Source organism: Mandrillus leucophaeus, unplaced genomic scaffold (genome assembly GCF_000951045.1).
Source record: "Mandrillus leucophaeus isolate KB7577 unplaced genomic scaffold, Mleu.le_1.0 Scaffold309, whole genome shotgun sequence".
Classification (NCBI taxonomy): Eukaryota; Metazoa; Chordata; class Mammalia; order Primates; family Cercopithecidae; genus Mandrillus; species Mandrillus leucophaeus.
In genome coordinates this window covers 3,674,735-3,693,941 of record NW_012103243.1, presented here as the reverse complement: position 1 = coordinate 3,693,941, position 19,207 = coordinate 3,674,735, and the positions used below count along the sequence as shown (strand labels likewise).

The 19,207-nt window shown below is 38.0% G+C and overlaps 1 protein-coding gene across 1 annotated transcript in view; it reads right to left on the bottom strand.

Annotated features, from left to right (window-relative positions):
• USH2A (Usher syndrome 2A (autosomal recessive, mild)) overlaps nt 1-19,207 on the bottom strand; it is an 813,932-nt gene that overhangs the window by 426,500 nt on the left and 368,225 nt on the right. Inside the window, exon 29 of the mRNA XM_011987398.1 lies at nt 17,500-17,691. Within this exon, the coding sequence (XP_011842788.1) occupies nt 17,500-17,691 (192 nt within the window). The remainder of the gene's footprint in view (nt 1-17,499; nt 17,692-19,207) is intronic.

Below are 19,207 nucleotides of genomic sequence, written 5' to 3'. Positions count from 1 at the left end.
CACCAAGGGAGTTTGAAGTCAAGTAAGTAGATTCCCTTTGAATTGAAGTCCTGTGGATCAGTGGGTGCAGAAAGCCCAAGCTGAAAGATCAGGGGGCAGGGAGTTGATTTAAGGGAAAGAAACACATCACCGTAGGAAGTTTAAGAGACCTACTGCATATGGCTGCAAACTCTGTGCTCTGAGGGTTTCCACCTAACAGAGGGGAAGAGCATTGGCCTGAAGAACTTGTGACTTAAAATTCCTTCACAGTGATTTGGGGAATTCCTTGAACACAGAGGGCAGATCCTTTTGCTTCTTTCCTTATCCCCTATCCCAGCAGCTATTAGTATGGTTTACCAAAAGTGAACACTTGCCGAGTGACTGAAAAATAAAGATTTTGCAGACTCTTAGCTCCACTCCGGTGTTTCTCTCACTATAGGGGAGCCCGACTCTCACCACACCCCTTCCAGGGAATAAGCTAAGTAAAAGACATTGTTTCTTTTGACTGATACATTATTATCTCCAACACTCTCTTTCCTTTGCTTTCACCTCAAGTTTCAAAGGAACCAAAGAAAAATATTAATAATTGGATGCAGCCTAACGACCTAAGACAAAATCACTGTGGAGCTGACACCAGCTGTGCAAGCTTTTGCACCTCTAATGGGACATTGTACGCTGAGAAGCAGCAAAACAACAGAGGAGTCTGCTTTGACGTTGAAATTTTATGATTAACTCCTCTGACTAAATGCAGACAAGTATAAATGCTCTGCCTGGAAACCGAGCCTAAGACACAAAACAAAATGGATCTTTTTTAAAGCCAAGCACATTTCAGAGAAGAAAAAAGGACTCCCTTTCTACTTACATACTTCAGCAGACTCCTCCTCCCTCCCCCACCCCACCCCCAGCTGCCAACCAAGGTGTTTGGCCGGCATCCACTGTAATCTGTTCTCCTTCATTATGTTAATCTGTGGGCGGAAAGATTTCTGTCATCTTCGAATCGCTTGTACAGCAATGGTAAACACCTTGGCCTGTCTGTAATTGGACAGGTGTCTGCATTGATGTCACCCAGCTTTTAATTCAATTAAAGAACTGGCTGCTCTGCTCTCATCACCCACTCATTTCCGTTGCACTTTTAGTCTGGTGGTGAAATCTGCACACAGCAACTGTCTACCCTGAGTCCAAAGTCAGGGGTCCCCTTGTAAGGATCATGCACAATATTTCAAACGGACTCCAACAATCCAAGAGTATTTCCACATTAGCAAAGGCATTTGGGATAACATGGATAATTTATCTCTCATTTTTTTTTTCTTTATCTTTATGTTCTACTGCATGTAAATGGTATCTTCTACTACTGGCCAGTAATTAGGAGCAGTCACAGCAAACAGAAAAGCTGTTTCTAGCTTCCTCTCCCCAGGGTTTTCCCCCATCTCAAGAGAACTCATCAGAGTACAATGCTCTTATTTATTTGCTGGCATTTCACATTTGGATCAAGAAAGTGAGGGTGGGCAAGAGCAAGACATTTATTAAGAGGGCCATCTGGTAAGGGATGCCACACAGGCAGAGCTGCTACTGCTACCTGGAGACATAATGGAAGAGCCCACTTTTTAAAAGAAAACTGGCCAGGGGAAGGAGGGCAGAAGAAGTGACTTCTGGCTGGGGACTCTGCTGCGGTGCTGATAAAATCTAATTTTTAAGTATACATTCCAAACCAACCCAGTGGATGGATTAAAGAGAGTAAATCAATCCAATATGCCATGCTTCCTGCCCACTTAAAGGAACCTCTGAAAATAAATTAAAGTTCTAACACAGACATTTTGACACAGTGACCCCATGAAACTGAATAATGACATTTGTTAAATATGGATGAAAACTTAACGGTCTAATAGAGATCTGGAAACATACCCAGGATGCTTCTCCTCTGGTTCTTAGTCCAGGAAGGTGGGATTTGTTATTGCTGTTTTTTGGATAATATTTTCAATTAAAATAAAGACTTCTAATATTTACAAAGGTAAAGTCAATTTTCATTTTACCCAAAAGGTGGAACAATAAATACACTTAACCCAAACCTAAGGTAATCCCTTGGAAACTTCAAAACTAATTTTTCTTACATTTAATTTCCTTCGAATGGGTTTTTTAACCTTGTTTAAAACTTTTAGTAGGGAGCATAGAAGATCATATACCTATCAAAGACTATGCAGATGTTGACTCTTACAAACAGGAAAAAAATACATTCTTTTATTTCTTTACAAAATATGTGGCCTAATCCCAGTCTTAGAGGATGGTTTAAACAGTGATTTTAATTGACCTCAAAGTATTATCCAGTTAACATTCTCTCAGCAGGCTTACATCTAACCTCAAATTTTTAATCAATGCTTTTGTGGTAAGAACTACAGAGTCTTTGTCATTGTTATTCTAATTTGCCAATAAGTTTGAGGCCATGTGCTTGTGTTAACTCTACCTTACATAAAGGTCTGACACTGACTGAAATTATTGAAACTCTCCAAGAAAACACTGGACCTGACTAAGCAGGGAGACAGGCAAGGAGACAAGAGGAAAAGAAAAGAAAGAGAGAAATGAAAGTCACCCCTTATGATCAGTGCCCTAGGTCCCCTGCTACTAGCCTCCGATATTGTTATCCCATTGTACAGAGGAGGCTGCTGTTGGAGAGACTGTACCATATGGTGCTCAAGTCCAGACAGCTAAAAAGCAATAGAGCCAATATTAGAACCTGTCTTCTGACCCCAAGATCATTATTTCTCCCATTTGATCTAAGCTCCAGTTCCACAGAAAAGAAAAAAGTGTTGAAAAATGTTAGTTAAAAATAATAATAGCACACATTTTACTATTAAGTACCTTATTGAAAATGCAACTTAAAGTGTGTTAAGAGGTTCAAATTTATTACTGAAATCTATTGCCTACAGAAATTAGCAGTCTTGTCCTCTAAAATGAGTGAATTTGTATGCCTAGAATATTCCTTTACAAATACGATTGATTCGTAAGAAATTCTATGCATGTGTGTGTGTGTGTGTGTGAGAGAAAGAGAGAGAGAGATTGGGTTCAACATTGGACCTTTGTTTATTATACATATAACCCTTTTAATTTGTTCCAAATATAATGTAAATATAAAATGATCATAAACGATAAAAAGCAGAAAAGTCTGGCTGTGCACTCTTCATCTTTATCAAATGTGATTGATAACTTTGAAGTATTTGTGTTGAATATTTATAAGCATTGTGGAAATGCCTAGTTGATTATCACTGCAGAACAAAAATTATATATTTTCATCATTTTAAACCATGGCTCAACATGTTACCAAAAAGAAATGCAAATCCTTTGGTGTCAATTCTTATTACATAAAACAAAATGAAAAACTTTTTTTAAAAAAACTCTCTCTGAAGATTTCACAATGTACCAGTAGTTCCGGCACATTATGTATTCAGGAGAGTTAGACAAAGCTATTAACTCATCAACACTGCATTACCTAATGAAATCCTTCTACATTAGCTAAGCAGGAACATTACATCATTTCTATTTTTACTATTTATGTCATGGGCCATATTTTTGTCCTGTGAATTTTTTCAGACCAGTTTCTTTCAAGATTTACATTTAAAGAAATATTTTGTAGCCTGTAATGCCAGCACTTTGGGAGGCTGAAGCAGGTGGATCACCTGAGGTCAGGAGTTTGAGATCAGCCTGACCAATACAGTGAAACCCCATCTCTACTAAAAATACAAAAGAAAAAAGAAAAAATCTCGGTGTGGTGGCGTGCACCTGTAGTCCCAGCTACTCGGGAAGCTGAGACAGGAGAATTGCTTGAACCCAGGAGGCGTAGGTTGCAGTGAGCTGAGATGGTTCCACTGCACTCCAGCCTGGGCAACAGAGCAAGATTCCATCTCAAATTTTCAAAAGTTTGTAATAAACTACAAATATTGGAATATTAATTTATGGTCTACTATAAAAACTGACTTCTATCTTTAATAACACCAACAAAAAGAATTCCTTTTTATTTACTTCTGACGGTTGCCTATTGTGGCAAAGATTACTAATTGCTCCGTATTATGTATTATACTCCTTTTCCTCAGTAACATAAAGACACTTTTTACCTGGGCAAATGGCTACTTGAAATAAGGACAGCATTTTTCAACATTCCCTGAAGCTAGGTACGGCTATGTAACTAAGTTCCGACCATGCAAGATAACCACAGGTGGAGGAGCAACTTCTAAAATATGTCTTTGAAGTGAAAGTGAGTATTCTTTAACCATTATTCCTTCCTGCTGGGTGAAAATCAGACTGGATGGCAGGAGCTCAAGTAATCATCTTGAGCTATGAGGTAGAAGCCTTGTCCGTAAGGATGGCACAGCAAAAAGATGAAGTGTACGGGTCTCACCTATGAACGTCCCACCTCTGCATTTACTGTGGACACCTATTACCAGTGAGAGAAAAACTTCATCATTATTATTTTAGGTTCTAATATCTCAAGTGAAATAATGAATCAAAAATGATAAACCCATCTCTATTAGGTTTTCCCCCATAAAACTTTCATTGTCTATATAATCTTACTTCAGAGAGAGTGCTTGGGCTATATTTTAGTGTTATAAAAAATCATATTACAAAGATAGGACCTAGCACTAGCATGGAACATGGTAGATCACTTTTTAAAATAAATGAATATTTTCCATTCTTTATAATTATCAGCATTGCAGCAGTATTGGCTTCCATTATTTTTCATTTCAAATATATAGTGGTTGGGTTCTATTCTGAGGTCTAAGTTTTGGAATTAGTCTTTATTAGTTATTTATTAGTCTCACCCTACCAACATATTTTTTTTCTATTGGGAAATGTATAGTAAGTTCCAAATGTACATTTAAGTTGTGATAGCTCTGTACATTCTTTTATAAAGTTAAAGAACTATTGATAAAAGACTGAGACTTTAGTAAGGACTAGTAGTTCAATACTCAGTCCAACTCAGCACAAAACCAATATTAACATTAGGTTAACTATGGGGTTAGTAGCAGAAAGCTAAATTTGCTAACTGAAAGATTCCTTCATTCATTATTTTAAGGTAAGTACATAACCTACCTAGAGCAAGGTAGTGAACAAGGCTTAAAATAAATATAAAACATGAAACTTGTCCTCCAGGAGCTTATTGTCTACTGAAGAAATAGCATGGATGTTTAGAGAGTACCCTAGGCAGTTTCAGCAACTTTGGAGTAAGAATTTCAACTGAATAGAAAAAAAAAAATTTCATGACATTGAATTACAGTCATTTCTCTGCAGACTTCTCAGATAAGTATGATTACATATATAGAGAAAGAATACATATATAGAGAGAGCATATTTGTATAATGTATGAATGTACATATATACACATATACATACATATACAGAGTAGCATTTTAATTTAATTTAATTTAATCTTATTGACGATACTCTGTATAGCTGAGTTCAAGTTCCAAAATCAGGCATAAGGCAAAAATAACATGATTTAAAGCTCCCTTGACAACTCTTTATATGGCCCATAAAGTACAGTACATTTGGTTTTGTATATGCCTCTAACTTTTCAGAAATCAGTGATTCTTCAGGGCTCTTAAGTCTTCATTCTTTGTGTAGACACCCAAACAATGAGTATCACTTCTTTGTCAATGATTGGGAAATCCTAAAATTATTCAAACATTCTTTCCAGCTAACAGATAATTGACGTTTTCAGTACTGGATAGCATCCTTTGCCTATGATATTATTTTTGTAGGTTTTTGTTTTGTTTTATTTTTGCTTTTTTACTTTTTCCTCCATCCCTTACCCATTTCCAATATATGTAGTTGAATGTTTGTAACTTAAATGCATGCAGGTAAGGCTCTACCAAAACATTACAATGATAATTCCTACATTGAATTTTACTGCTGTCACCTATGAATTTTACTGCTTTCACCTAATATGAACCTAAGGGGCATCTTGTAATTGAGAATTAAGTTTTCTTATATTTTATTTTATTTTGTTGTTGTTGTTGTTGTTTTCCATTTCCCATATAAATAGTGAGCTCCTTGCCTTTCTATATTGGGCATGACAGGGTGGCAGGGGGCTGCTTGGAAAAGCAGAATCTAACACCATATTCCCAGACCTAGTGAATCAGAATCCATGTTACCAAGATCCCCAATTCTTACTTCCTTTCTCCTGGGAACTTTCAGAAGCACCACGCTTGGGGTTCAGGAGTCCTACTGACACTGCCTCTCTTTCTTCATTCACTTGCCTTGGCATTTTTCTGGCAGCAAAGTTAACACAGAACCAGACGCAGGAGTAAGGCGGGGATAGTTGCAAGCCCAGCAGGTGAAAGTATTCCCGTCTAACCTGACCACTACTCTTCTACACTAGTGTCTTTCAATATGTGATTCATAAACCTTCCAAAAAACCAACTGGAGCATTAGGTAAAATGCAAATTGCTAAATACTAGCCCAGACATACAGAATGAGTGGCCCCAAAATCTGCATTTTATAAGTAATCTGAGAATCACCTTATGACCAGTAGAATTGAGAGTCACTAATTATTACTAGTAGCCATGGAAAAGAGGCAAAAATTAGAGACATGTTTTCAGTATGAAACCCACTTCATTCAGGTAAAAAAAAAAAAATAAAGCCCATTGCATGTAAAAACTGAAACAATTTTAGTGGCAAAAGCTATATTATTATTTGTATTATAAATTAAAATGCCTTTTTCTTTACATAAATGTAGATTTATTTGGGTCATCTGGAAGATTCTTCTTATTATTATCGATTCATTTGCCAAACTATAGCAAATAATAAATAATATTACTATTATTTGTAATTTTACCTGAGGAAGCAATATAACCCCTATACTTTAGCTCAATGTAATGCAACAATAAAATTGAGAAAATACTTTCTGTACACCAATATCTGTAGCACTTGATGCTAGGTGCTGTAATAATTATGCTGACAATTAAGTTTACATGTTTAAACACCTTATGGAAAAAATAATTCGTATACGTGCAAAGTCTTGAATCCATTCATTCTTGAAATAATTTCAAATCAAATTGTGAAGTCAGTTTCTGAGCAGTCCTCAGTTTGAGGGGAAATGCCAGTCCTATCTCTCTGGGCTGCAACTTTGCATGATAACAGGGCTGCAGGGAAAATCAGCAAAAGCTACCCAGAGTTAATTGGAGCCCTTTCAACAAATCTAAAGATACACAGGAGTGATGACTGAAGGGTTTTCTACCCTGAGGCTCCTGCTGAGGAAATGAACCTTAAAGAAGTCCTTGCTCTGAACCTTGGCCTTGGGAGGGCACAGAATCTAGACCCTGTGGCCCAAAGGGGCCCATTTGCTCCTAAGTAGGCCTGTTAACCCTTGGACTCTCCATTGCAACTGGGATTTATCTCATTTAATCCTCTGATAGACAAATTCATGAATGGTAAATATTCTGCTTCACTATTCTATTTTCTTCAGTTATCCTAGTTGATATTCATTTTTAATAATTTTCTTTGCTTTTACCTTCTGCTTTTTGTAAGTCTGAGCATAGAATCCCACTTCCCTGCACTTAATTTTTGTCATCTTATAATATTCCTTTGCTAGTGTTTTCTATTTACTTTGAATAGCTTATTATTTTTTATACACATTTAATTTTTTCCCTCCTAACATTTTTGAGTTTCAGTGGGGAAATGAAAGTTATAAGAATTTCTGGATAAAATTTAAATGTGATCACTGGTGACAAACTCCTCCTTTAAATACAGTTTCCCTATGCTGGCTGTACAGCAGAATTACCTGAGATACTTTAAAAATACAAACTCCCAGGCCACATTCCAGGCTTATTGAATCAGACATTTTGCACATGGAGCACACAGGCATTAGTATATTTTTTAAAGCTCCCCAGGCGACTCAGTGTACACCTACAGTTTTGAACTACCATCTTGTAAGAATCCCAGTGAAATGACCAAAGTGTTATAAATACCTAAAATGAGACCAGGCAAAGACAATGGACTTTTAGAAGGAAAGTCCTAGGCAAACCTAGTCTTAAACTGGAAGCAAAACGCTAGCAAACTCTCAGAACTCCTACTCTACCAAACACTGGGAAGCAAAGAGCTGAAACTGCAGGGCGGCTGCAAGGCTAATGCAAATTTATCCCACTAACCCTATCATCATCTTAGCGAAGGTTTTTATTAACAGCAACTGGATGCCCCGTAAGATAATTAGAAAACAGTTTAATTTTCCCTTGCAAACACCGAGTGAGAAGATTATTTTAGAAATGAGCCAACTGAACTATGGAGTTGAGTTTGGGGGAGTACATTTAGCTGATGGAAAAATTGTAACTCGAAAGAAGGATGAGAATACAGCCCTCAAATTACGGAAGATTATCATATTCCGGGTGAAAGGACACAAAGATAGATGTGTACCCGCCCCCGCCCCGCTACACCTTTGTTCTGCTCTCTAATCTTTGCACATACCAGAGATTTCGTAAGTTCTGTGAGCACCTGTTTTTCTGCACGTACCAGAGATTTTGTTTTGCACATACCAGAGATTTTGTAAGTTCTGAGGCACGGTCACAAGACGTGTTTAAGTAAGATAAACTCTTGCTGCCATAAACCTGCTCTCCCGCCTCAAAGGTTGAACCGAAATATCAGAAATGGCGGGAACCAATCATAGTTAGCCAAATTGCCTTGTTCAAACACTAGCCAATCATATATCTGATTTGTATAATAACTCTATGCCCACTTTTCTTAGACTATATAACACTGCTCGGAGCTCAGTGGGGGAGCTCTCCTGCCCGTCTCGTTTCGCGAGCGAGGGAGAGTTCCAGGTTCGAACCTGTAATAAAGATCCTTGCTGCTTAGCTTTGACTCTGGACTCTGGTGGTCTTCTTCAGGGAATAAACGGTCTGGGCATAACACAGGGAGGATTTAATTCAAGAAACCTATAAAATGTAAAAATCATGAGTTGCATGCCATTAATAAGGTCTAAAATAACTTGGAACCCACTAAATAAGAGACAGGAGGTAAGCGGTAAAACAGAGATGAAGACAAAAATTGAGAATTTCAAGAGGCAGGTAGCAATCAAAGTAAGCTGGATGAGGAAAAATGCAGATCATATCAAAGACTGTACTAGAAGAATTAAAAATCATCTTAGAAATTTCAAAGAACAGAATCAACAGTGCAAAAATCAGAAAATGGAAAGAAAAACAACTATGCGACAGTAACCCAGAAATCAGAAACTATAATTCAGAGATTATAAAGATAACGATGAATTCATTTAGCACTCACTATATGCCTGTTTCTGAGCAAAATATTTTACGTAACTGATTTTAATCTTTATAGCAGTTCCACAATATAAATATGGTTTTCATCCCCAATTAATGAATGAGGAAACTCCAATGTAAGGATATGTTTTTTAATTTGCCTGAGATCACACAGCTAAAAAGTGGCATAGGCGGAATTTGACCTTAGATTGATTTGACTCTACAAGCTGTGTTCTGAACTACTAAAATGAAGAAGACAACCTGGGAAGAAATATACAATATTGAAAACTGCTATTTCTCACCAGAAGTAATGATCACAAACACAGTGGCAAATTTTCCAAGTTGAAGAAAGACCCAAATCTAAAGAATAAAAGAGCTTATTAAATAACAAAAAAATTAATGAAAAGAAACCGGCACGTTTTCTGATTAGCATTTTTTAAATGTAATTGGTAAAGAACCCTACGCTAACCAATAAAGCTAAATTGCCTTGTACATTCAGTATCAGAATTATTTTATTTAAATATGACTCGAACAACCAAAATTAACTGAAATATTAAAATCTCAACAAAAGTCACCTCAGATATGCTAAACAAGGATTATTTTCAAGATCGATAGCAAAACTACTCAATAGCAAAACTGTTTAAATAGGCTTCACTGATTTTTCTCTCTTTTAGTACCTTGGTTTCTCAACCAACTGGCAAAGCAGCTGTCTCAAAACAATCTCTACACCCCTAACATCTCCACCAAATCCAGCTTTCTGGCTCTCTGCTTTCTAAACTCCTTCCATCTCACTTCCTAGTATTCCTTTTTGTTTACTGGGAAATTCTCTGACTTTGATAACTATCCAAGCTGACTTTGGTGCCTCTCAATTCACATCCCCTCCTCATTATCCTGAGTCTTCACAATGAAAAGTCCACCTGGCAATACTGGAGTTCTTCTTAGTCTTTAAGATTACCTTCTACATATGTCCTTGACGACTCACTTTAGCACTGAGAGCAGTAGACTCCTTGAAAGAAAAAACATCAAAGGATTCATAGTACACACTGGCAAGAAATGTAGTGAAAAAAAAATCACTAAAAAACAAGAAATAACAAAACTGGGAAACATAAAACATGATGCCAGAAAGAAGACCAATTATATCAATTATAAAAAACAAGTATGAATGAGTGACTCCCCTACTTAAGTATGGAGAATCTCAAGTGAAAGATAAAACTAAAACTGCAGAGATATATAGAAGTCCTCCTTGTCATTGGAATTTTTTCTAAACTGTGACTTTTAAGTGAAATGATAAACAACAAACCCAATTTTCCCACAGGCTAATTGATGTAAGAAAGAATTAAGATCCTATGTCAGCCGGGCGTGATGGCTCACGCCTGTAATTCCAGCACTTTGGGAGGCCGAGGCGGGAGGATCACGAGGTCAGGAGCTGGAGACCATCCTGGCTACCATGGTGAAACCCCATCTCTACTAAAAATACAAAAATTAGTTGGGTGTGGTGGCGGGCGCCTGTAGTTCCAGCTACTCAGGAGGCTGAGGCAGAAGAATGGCATGAACCCAGGAGGTAGAGCTTGCAGTGAGCAGAGATCGCACCACTGCAATCCAACCTGGGCAACAGAGGTAGTAGACTCCATTTCTTTAAAAAAAAAAAAAATACTATGATGTATTTCTGGTCACAAAACATCACCAAACTTCTATAGACTACTAATATTAAACACTGTAATGAATGTGTGCGATGTGTGCTCTACATGCATTTACAAAAGATTAATCAAAACAAGATAATGATTTACTCAAGTTTTGGTGAATCAGTGAGTGACAGTGGTCATAGTGGTATAAATCAAGGAATAAATACTTTCGAAGTGAACATTGTAAGGAGCACCTCCTACCAGCATTTTGTTCAAACCCCAGCAATCACAGACTGGGCAGCTTGCTGAGCCCTGTCATACTGCACTGTTTATTGCTGTGCATCTGTATGATTATCATAGACTTTATGAATTTTTATTTTACAATGATTTCTATTTATTCATTCATTTATTTTCCCATCTGCTTATTCCACTTTAGGGTTGTGTGTGGCTGGAGCCCATCCTGGCAGCTCAGGGCTCAAGGTAGGAACCAGCCCTGGACAGGCCACCATACCGTCACAGGGCACACTCACACACACCTGCACTCACTCACTCTGGGCTCATGTAGACAGCTCAGTTGATGTAAGGGGAAAACCTTTGGGATGTGGGAGGAAACTGGAGTACCGAGAGAAAACCCACAAAAACATGGGGAAAATGTGCAAATTCCACGCAGACAGTGGCCCTTGCTAGGGTTTTTTTTTTTTTTTTTTTTTTAATTTTCTCATCAACCTTATAAGAAAACAATGTTGAATGAAAGGACTTTAGCCAAGTTGCTGCCATGCAGTCATGTGCTACATAATGTTTTGGTCAGCAACAGACAGCATATAGGATAGTGGTCCCATAAGATTACGATGCAGTGTTTTTACTATACCTTTTCTGTGTTTCGATCTGTTTAGATACACAAATACTTACCACTGAGTTATAGTTCCCTACACTATTCAATACAGTTACATGCTGCGCAGGTTTGCAGCCCAGAAACAATAGGCTACACCATCTAGCCTAGCTGTGGAGTAGGCTATGCCATCTAGGCTTATGTAAGTACATTCTATGATGTTTGCAACGTGATGAAATCTCCTAACGACACATTTCTCAGAACATATCCATCCTTTAGCAATGCATGGCTGTACCTAAAGCAATGAGACCTTAAAGGTTAAAACATAAATAATAAGTGTAAAAGTCACAAAAATTCAAAAAATGCAAACAAAAAATATCTCAGAGAAATTGACAAAACTGCACTCATAGTTAACATGGTTAACACTTCCCTTGGTTTTTGACAAATTTGATATATAAAAATAAACAACAACTGCTCAGTAGTTTTCTGATTTTCTTCCGTCTATACATCACTACCATGTACGACATGCCTTTTGAGTAACATCCAGGACTACACTAGGTTGGTTTACAATCTGTGGGATCTCTCCTTCAAGAAGGGATCCTTCAGAATCTTGGGAGAGGCTGATTTAATTTGAAAAGCCTCCCTGCTCCCAGTTTCTAATTTGCTCTTACCCTAACCTTAGAATTACTATTTTGAGGAAGATGCATTATGTTATCAACATGGTATATCTAACATAAACAAATAATAATCAACTCTAAATGGGGAATTTATATTTTTTAAAAATCACTCATAGTATATTGAACATTTTAAGGATGTTGTATTAACTACATAAAATATTTTTTAAATCCGTACACAAAAATGTAAATCAATTTTTTTTTGAATGACAAAACTGGGGGAGTTGCATCAGATGAGACAAACGTGTATATTATTCTTCATATTCAGAGAAAAATGAGAAATGAGAAAATGTGAATCATTCAACGGAAAAATTAACAATGCGGCTGGGCGCGGTGGCTCACGCCAGTAATCCCAGCACTTTGGGAGGTCGAGGTGGGCGGATCATGAGGTCAGGAAATCGAGACCATCCTGGCTAACATGGTGAAACCCCGTCTCCAGTAAAAAAAATACAAAAACTTCTCCAGGCATGGTGGCGGACGCCTGTAGTCCCAGCTACTCCGGAGGCTGAGGCAGGAGAATGGAGTGAACCTGGGGGGCGGAGCTTGCAGTGAGCCGAGATCGCGCCACTGCACTCCAGCCTGGGCGACAGAGCGAGACTCCGTCTCAAAAAAAAAAAAAAAAAGAAAGAAAGAAAGAAAAATTAACAGTGAAGCTGGGTGCAGTGACTCATGCCTGTAATCCCAGCACTTTGGGATGCCAAGGCAGGTGGATCACCTGAGGTCAGGAGTTTGAGACCAGTCTGGCCAACGAGGTGAAATTCCATCTCTACTAAAAATACAAAAATAACCCTGGTGTGGTGGTGCACACCTGAAATCCCAGCTACTTGGGAGGCCGAGGCAGGAAAATCTCTTGAACTCAAGAAGCAGAGTTTGCAGGGAGCTGAGATTGTACCACTGCACTCCAGTGACAGAATGAGAACCTGTCTCAAAAAATAAAAAAATAAATAAAATAAAATAATAAAAAGCAATGGACTCACTTAGGCACATAAAAGAAGTAGAAATGGCCAATAAATATTTAAAAAAACTAATCTCTCTAGTAATCACATAAACACAAACTAAAACAATATTCTGACATTTTGCCGTTTAAATTCGCAATTTTTTTCAACTGTTAAACTTGGTGTTGGCTAGATAAAATGAAATGCACAATCTTGCATTCTGCTTGCTAGTGGAAGTATAATTTGCACAGCTTTTTGGGCAGTGTCAAAATCACTATCCTGGCCAGATACAGTGGCTCATGCTTGTATTCCCAGCGCTTTGGGAGGACAAGGTGGGCAAATCACGAGGTCAGAATTCACGAGGTCAGGAGATCAAGACCATTCTGGCTAACACGGTGAAACCCTGTCTCTACTAAAAATAAAAAAAAACTAGTCCAGGCATGGTGGCAGGCACCTGTAGTCCCAGCTACTCAGGAGGCTGAGGCAGGAGAATGGCATGCACCCAGGAGGCGGAGCTTGCAGTGAGCCAAGATCAAGCCACTGCACTCCAGCCTGGGCAAGAGAGCAAGACTCCATCTAAAAAAAACAAAAAACAAAACAAACACAAACAAACAAAAAAACACTATCCTTTTCTTGAGAAATTACCATACATTAAGCATAGTGTTACACACTTTACAGATATCCTACAGGTAACATTGATACAGTGCATGCCACATGTCAAGCACTGTGCTATGTGCTTTACGTATACATGAATTCATTTAATCTCCACAGCTGCCCTGCGAGGCAGGTAGTTGTATCGCAATCTTATTTACATAGAAGGATTTTGAAGCACACTGAGGTTTATTGATTTGTCCAAGTTACACAGCTAAAAAGGTCTGGAGCTAAAATATCATATCACTTAATATTTTTAATATTCTTCTAAGGTAAATATTACTCTCCCATTTCAAAGGTTAAGACTTAAGGATCCAGAAGGATGTGGAACTTATCTAAGTCACAGAGAAGGTCTATAGCAGAGATTTATATCAATGTCTGACTTCAAAGTTCAAGACTATACAATATCTTAAGAGCCTTGGATGCAGTTATTCCACTTCTAGGGATTTATTCTATCACAGTTGTCAGGAATTCTCCTAAGGATTTACGTCCAAATTTCTTTAAATTATGTTAATTACAAAGGTGATTGTTGCAAACCCAGGAAGTAGGGGGAGACTGAGACAAAATGTGATTACATGAGAGGCCGAGCAGGGACATAGATGAAGCTGGAAACCATCATTTTCAGCAAACTAACACAGGAACAGAAAACCAAACACCACATGTTCTCACTCATGAGTGGGAGTTGAACAATGAGAAAACATGAGCACAAGGAGGGGAACATCCCACACCAGGGCCTTTCGAGGGGTGGGTGTGTGTGTAGAGGAGGGATAGCATTAGGAGAAATAACTAATGTAGATGCCGGGTTGGTGGGTGCAACAAGCCGGTATGGCACGTGTATACCTATGTAAGAAACCTGCACATTCTGCACATGTATCCCAGAACTTAAAGTATAATTAATAAAAAGGAAAGAAAAAATTTGAGGAGAGGGATATGATGTTGGATGCTCTGTAGAATAGACTCATGGCCAGGGAGAGAAAAAAAAAAAAAGGTTATGAGAAAGATGAAGATAAGTATTGCAGTTGTCCAGGCAAAAGATGGTAGTGGTTTGGGCTGACCAGTAGATTAGAGGAGAAATGGACGAACTTCACACATATTTTAAGAAATAGAATGACAACTGTGGATATGAGGTGTGAAGGAGGTGGAAAGTACAGAGTAACTCTCAGACTTTCTTGACTGGGTGGCTGGAGGTATCTATGAGAATGTAGGAGAAGCAAGAGTTGAGGTTTGGAAAGTGTAGAAGGTGAGAGACATCCAGTTGGAAATGTCACTGTGTCCACATGCCTATTAGGATGCAGGCATTTGGATGTCTAGGTGGGATGTGCAATTAGGAGTCAACAGCAGCATCTGTCTGGTATTTGATGTTATGAGAATCAATAAGGTTTTTGGAGCAAGCCAGAAAAAAAATGAAAGAGAAAGAGGAGACAGCCCAGTTCTAAATCCTGAGACTCTTCAATATGTCATCACACTTTGGAAGAAGTGAGCAAAGGATACTGAGAACAGGGTTCCTGGAGAACGCAGAGGTAAGCAGAAGAGTCATAGAAGTGAAGAAATATTTCAAGAAATGATGAGAGAGTTACTGTAGAGAATACTGAAGAATGGTGAAGACATAGAGTGCCTAGTGTTTTTTGCCTGTGTAAACATGGCAGTTCTTGGTGTTCATCACAAAAGTAATGAGCAGAGGCCAGAAAAAGTGAAGACAAAATGAATTTCGATACTTCATGCCAGACGAAGGCCGAGAGGAGGAGAGAGGGAGCAACAGCTGGGAGTTTGGACAGAATGAAGATTTTTGTGATTGGTTTGGGTTAGTGTGTTGGTTTTTAACAATGGGAGATAAAAGAGTTTGAATGACCCTGAGAAGAATCCAGTCAGTCAGTGGTTCACAAACTCTGGCATGCATCAGGTGTACCTGGGGGCTTGTTAAAACAAGGACTGCTAAGCCACTTGCTGAGTGTCTGATTTGGTGGGTTTCAGGTGGGCAGGAGAATGTGCATTAATAGTAAGTTCCCACATGAAGCTAGTAATGCTGGTCCTTGGGCCATATTCTACTGCAGCAGAGAGAGGCATTAAACATGTAAGTGAGAAGAAGGTAAGCTATCAGTAACATCTCTGAAAAAACAGGAAGAGTCAGGGTCCAGAGGACTTGTGAAGATTTCTATTTTTGATAGGATAAGAGAAGCTTTGTAAAACAGAAAAGAAAAAAGTGTGAAAATAAAAAATAATAATGAAAAGAAAATGATAGCATAGCACACACCTCCTATATGTCAAAATGTTTTTAAGTGTTTTAGCATGCATTCATTCATCCAACCCCTAATAACAACTCCATCAGGCAGAAAAATGCAATTAATACATACATTTGGTAGTAAGAAAGTAACAGAAATCCTATACAATAGATTGCTTTATCTGTGGTGTCTAATTTGATCTAAAATAGAATATTGTCAGCTGAGTGGGATGAGAAAGGGAGATAGCATGTGTATAGTTTGGGAAAATATAAAATATTTAATGAGGAGAATGGGAGAAGGAGACTATTCTGGAAATATAGTAGGATTGGTGTCATTACTGAGTGCTCATTTGAAAGTGGGGTTTAGCATTTTTGGCAATAAACTACTTGATATTTTCCAGCCCATGTAGCTGCCATGTGCAACCTGTGAAAAGGCAAGCTGTGGGCTTAATCAGGTTGGGTTTTTACAAGGAGGGTAAAATAGGAAAGAAGTGAAGGATGTGAATTTGTTTGTTTTTCTTTTGCTAAAAGTTGGTGGTATATTTGGGCTGTACATTCCAAAGAGTCTAAAAAAAGGAAGCCAAGTCTTGGGGGAACTGACCAGCAGGTATGTTGGGGAAATATTTAAGGCTTTTCTAACATCCATTCTGATGGTTCATGTTACAAGATTTTTTGATAGAGGAAAATGTTTTTTCTGTCAAAGTTGACACATTTACTTTCTTTTTATCAAAGGCTTAAATTCAACTCTCCCTTTAAATGTGCTTTAATATTTCATGAAGTTGAAAAATGCGCTTAATACACATGCATGAATTTGAGTGTGAGATGTGTTAGTGGTGTGTATGAGTATATTTCATTATAATCATTCTTCATGGCACACCGCACTGTGAGAAATCGATTCACTGATTTGCCAGTCCAAATAACTAGGGCTCTAAGACTCCTCCACCTTGAGATAATTAGGTTTAATCAGCAATTTTACAATAAATAATAGTGGTGTGAACTGGGGCTAGTCCCAAAGAGTAAATTTTTGCTTTGTGAAATAAGTATTTATACCTAGGATTTCCAAAAGATGTCTATAAGGTGTTAAAGGGCTACAGCCACCTATGATGTAATCTTTGGGGGATGGAGAGAATCTCTACCTTAGAATAAAATTATTCATGACAGCCCATGCACATTGTAGAATTATCCTTTTTATCCTAGGTAGATGTAGGCTTCCACTACTTTAGATGGTGGTTGTTCTTAATCAGGTAAAATACACTTATATTTAATAAATTTTTAAAAATTGCAGAAGATTTTTATTTACAATTCAAACAAAAAGGAAGTTAATAAGATCTACTCTGTTAAAGAATCGCCTTTACCTGTGAGGGTGCTTGTATTGACAAATTCAGCACTGGCAGAGGGCATGTAGGGTGGACGGGTGTTGTCCTCACTGTAGGCTTTCAGAATGTACTTCTCAATTACTCCTCTGACAACAGGTTCATCCCAGGTCACCTCAATGCTGTATCCATTTAAGCTGCGGACTCTTGAGGGAGTTGGCACACTTTGTGGAGCTGTGAAGGAATAAAAGAGAAAATAGGGGAAAAGGCAGTTCTGAGAAGACTATTGCTCCTATTCTTCACTTTTAATGGCCGCAGTAAATCAGACTCAACCATTAGCATAAATACAATTTATTAGAGTTGTAACTTTTCAGCATTGATTTAATATGACTGCACATCTTGAGCCATTCAGTTTAAGTGATATTTCAGAACCATCAAAACTCCATCGACATAACATTCTTTCAAGTCTAGTCCAGGTTTTCCAAAAACATTTAATGTATCAGACATGTTTAAACATCACTCATAAAGAAGGAGGTGGATGGTAGGCAGATAACAAGTTCAAGCAATATAATGATGTACCCCCTTTGAAGCAAGATAATTAGACTGTTATTATACATAGTGGTTTGACACTTTTATATCTTCGATGTATTAGCCAAAAAAGATCACAAATGTGATTGTGTTGTACTTGAATGCCTGGACCCATTTTCCAAATGCAATTGTTTTTCTAATTAATTTTTAAAAAGCAAAGTTCTACCAGGTATGATATATGGAATATATTCTTAATTGCAGTTTTTGGGGGTGGGGAGCGGGGCAAAGGAGCTGGTGCCCTTGAGATTCTACAAAGTCATTTTCAAAGATTTGTTCTGCAGAATATCTGAAAATAATATCACAAAATGAGGAAGTTTAAAAGAACTACAAAACCTTACTTACAAGCTGAGCCCCCTAATTTAAAAAATCTATAACCTTTAACTATTTATTAGACATTTCTACAGTTCTGATCAGTAAAAACTTCATCACAGCTGAGTGCACTGGGGACACAAAGAAAGAGCCCAAGGAACTCTGTGGCAGGATGATGGATGAGAGACCTGCTCTAGCTGCTCATGGACTCCTGAGCCCTGTCGATGGAGGATCACTCTGGTTTTCCACATCAAATCTCCTCCTCTCCGACTTTACTGTCCAGACCAATAAAATAGGACAGCTTTAAGGGAAACAGAGTGCACATAAAGGATAAGAGGAAACACCAAAGGAGAGAACCACTCTCTGAGCTGTTTAAACACCACGGGCACCTATAGAAAACACACAGGCCACACGATCGAGTTGCAAGGAAAGGGACAATGGGAGTGATGTTGATTTTATTAGTTCTGAAATGTGGTACAGGGCAAAGTACAGTACTGTCTAACAGATGGTCTTCTCATAAGGGACAGAGCAAAACTGACTCAAAAATAATTAAATAGTGCAATTATTCTCCAACCCTTGGGAGCATGTAGCTGCTCAGTGTTGTGGTCAGATTGTAAATATGAATTTATGGCATAGGACTGTGGTCAGATCATTGCTATAAATTCAGAGCTGTATTTGTGTACTTTCTCAGTAGTACTCAAAGTGGGGACTATTAAGCTAAGTAAGCAATGTGCTTTCCAGACACTTATTAACGTTGCTGAATTATACTCAAAGCAGGCTTTATATTTGTTAATAAAGTAGAAGGGTGTGAAACAGGAGGAGAGAACATGTCAGTTACAAGTGAGTATTTTAT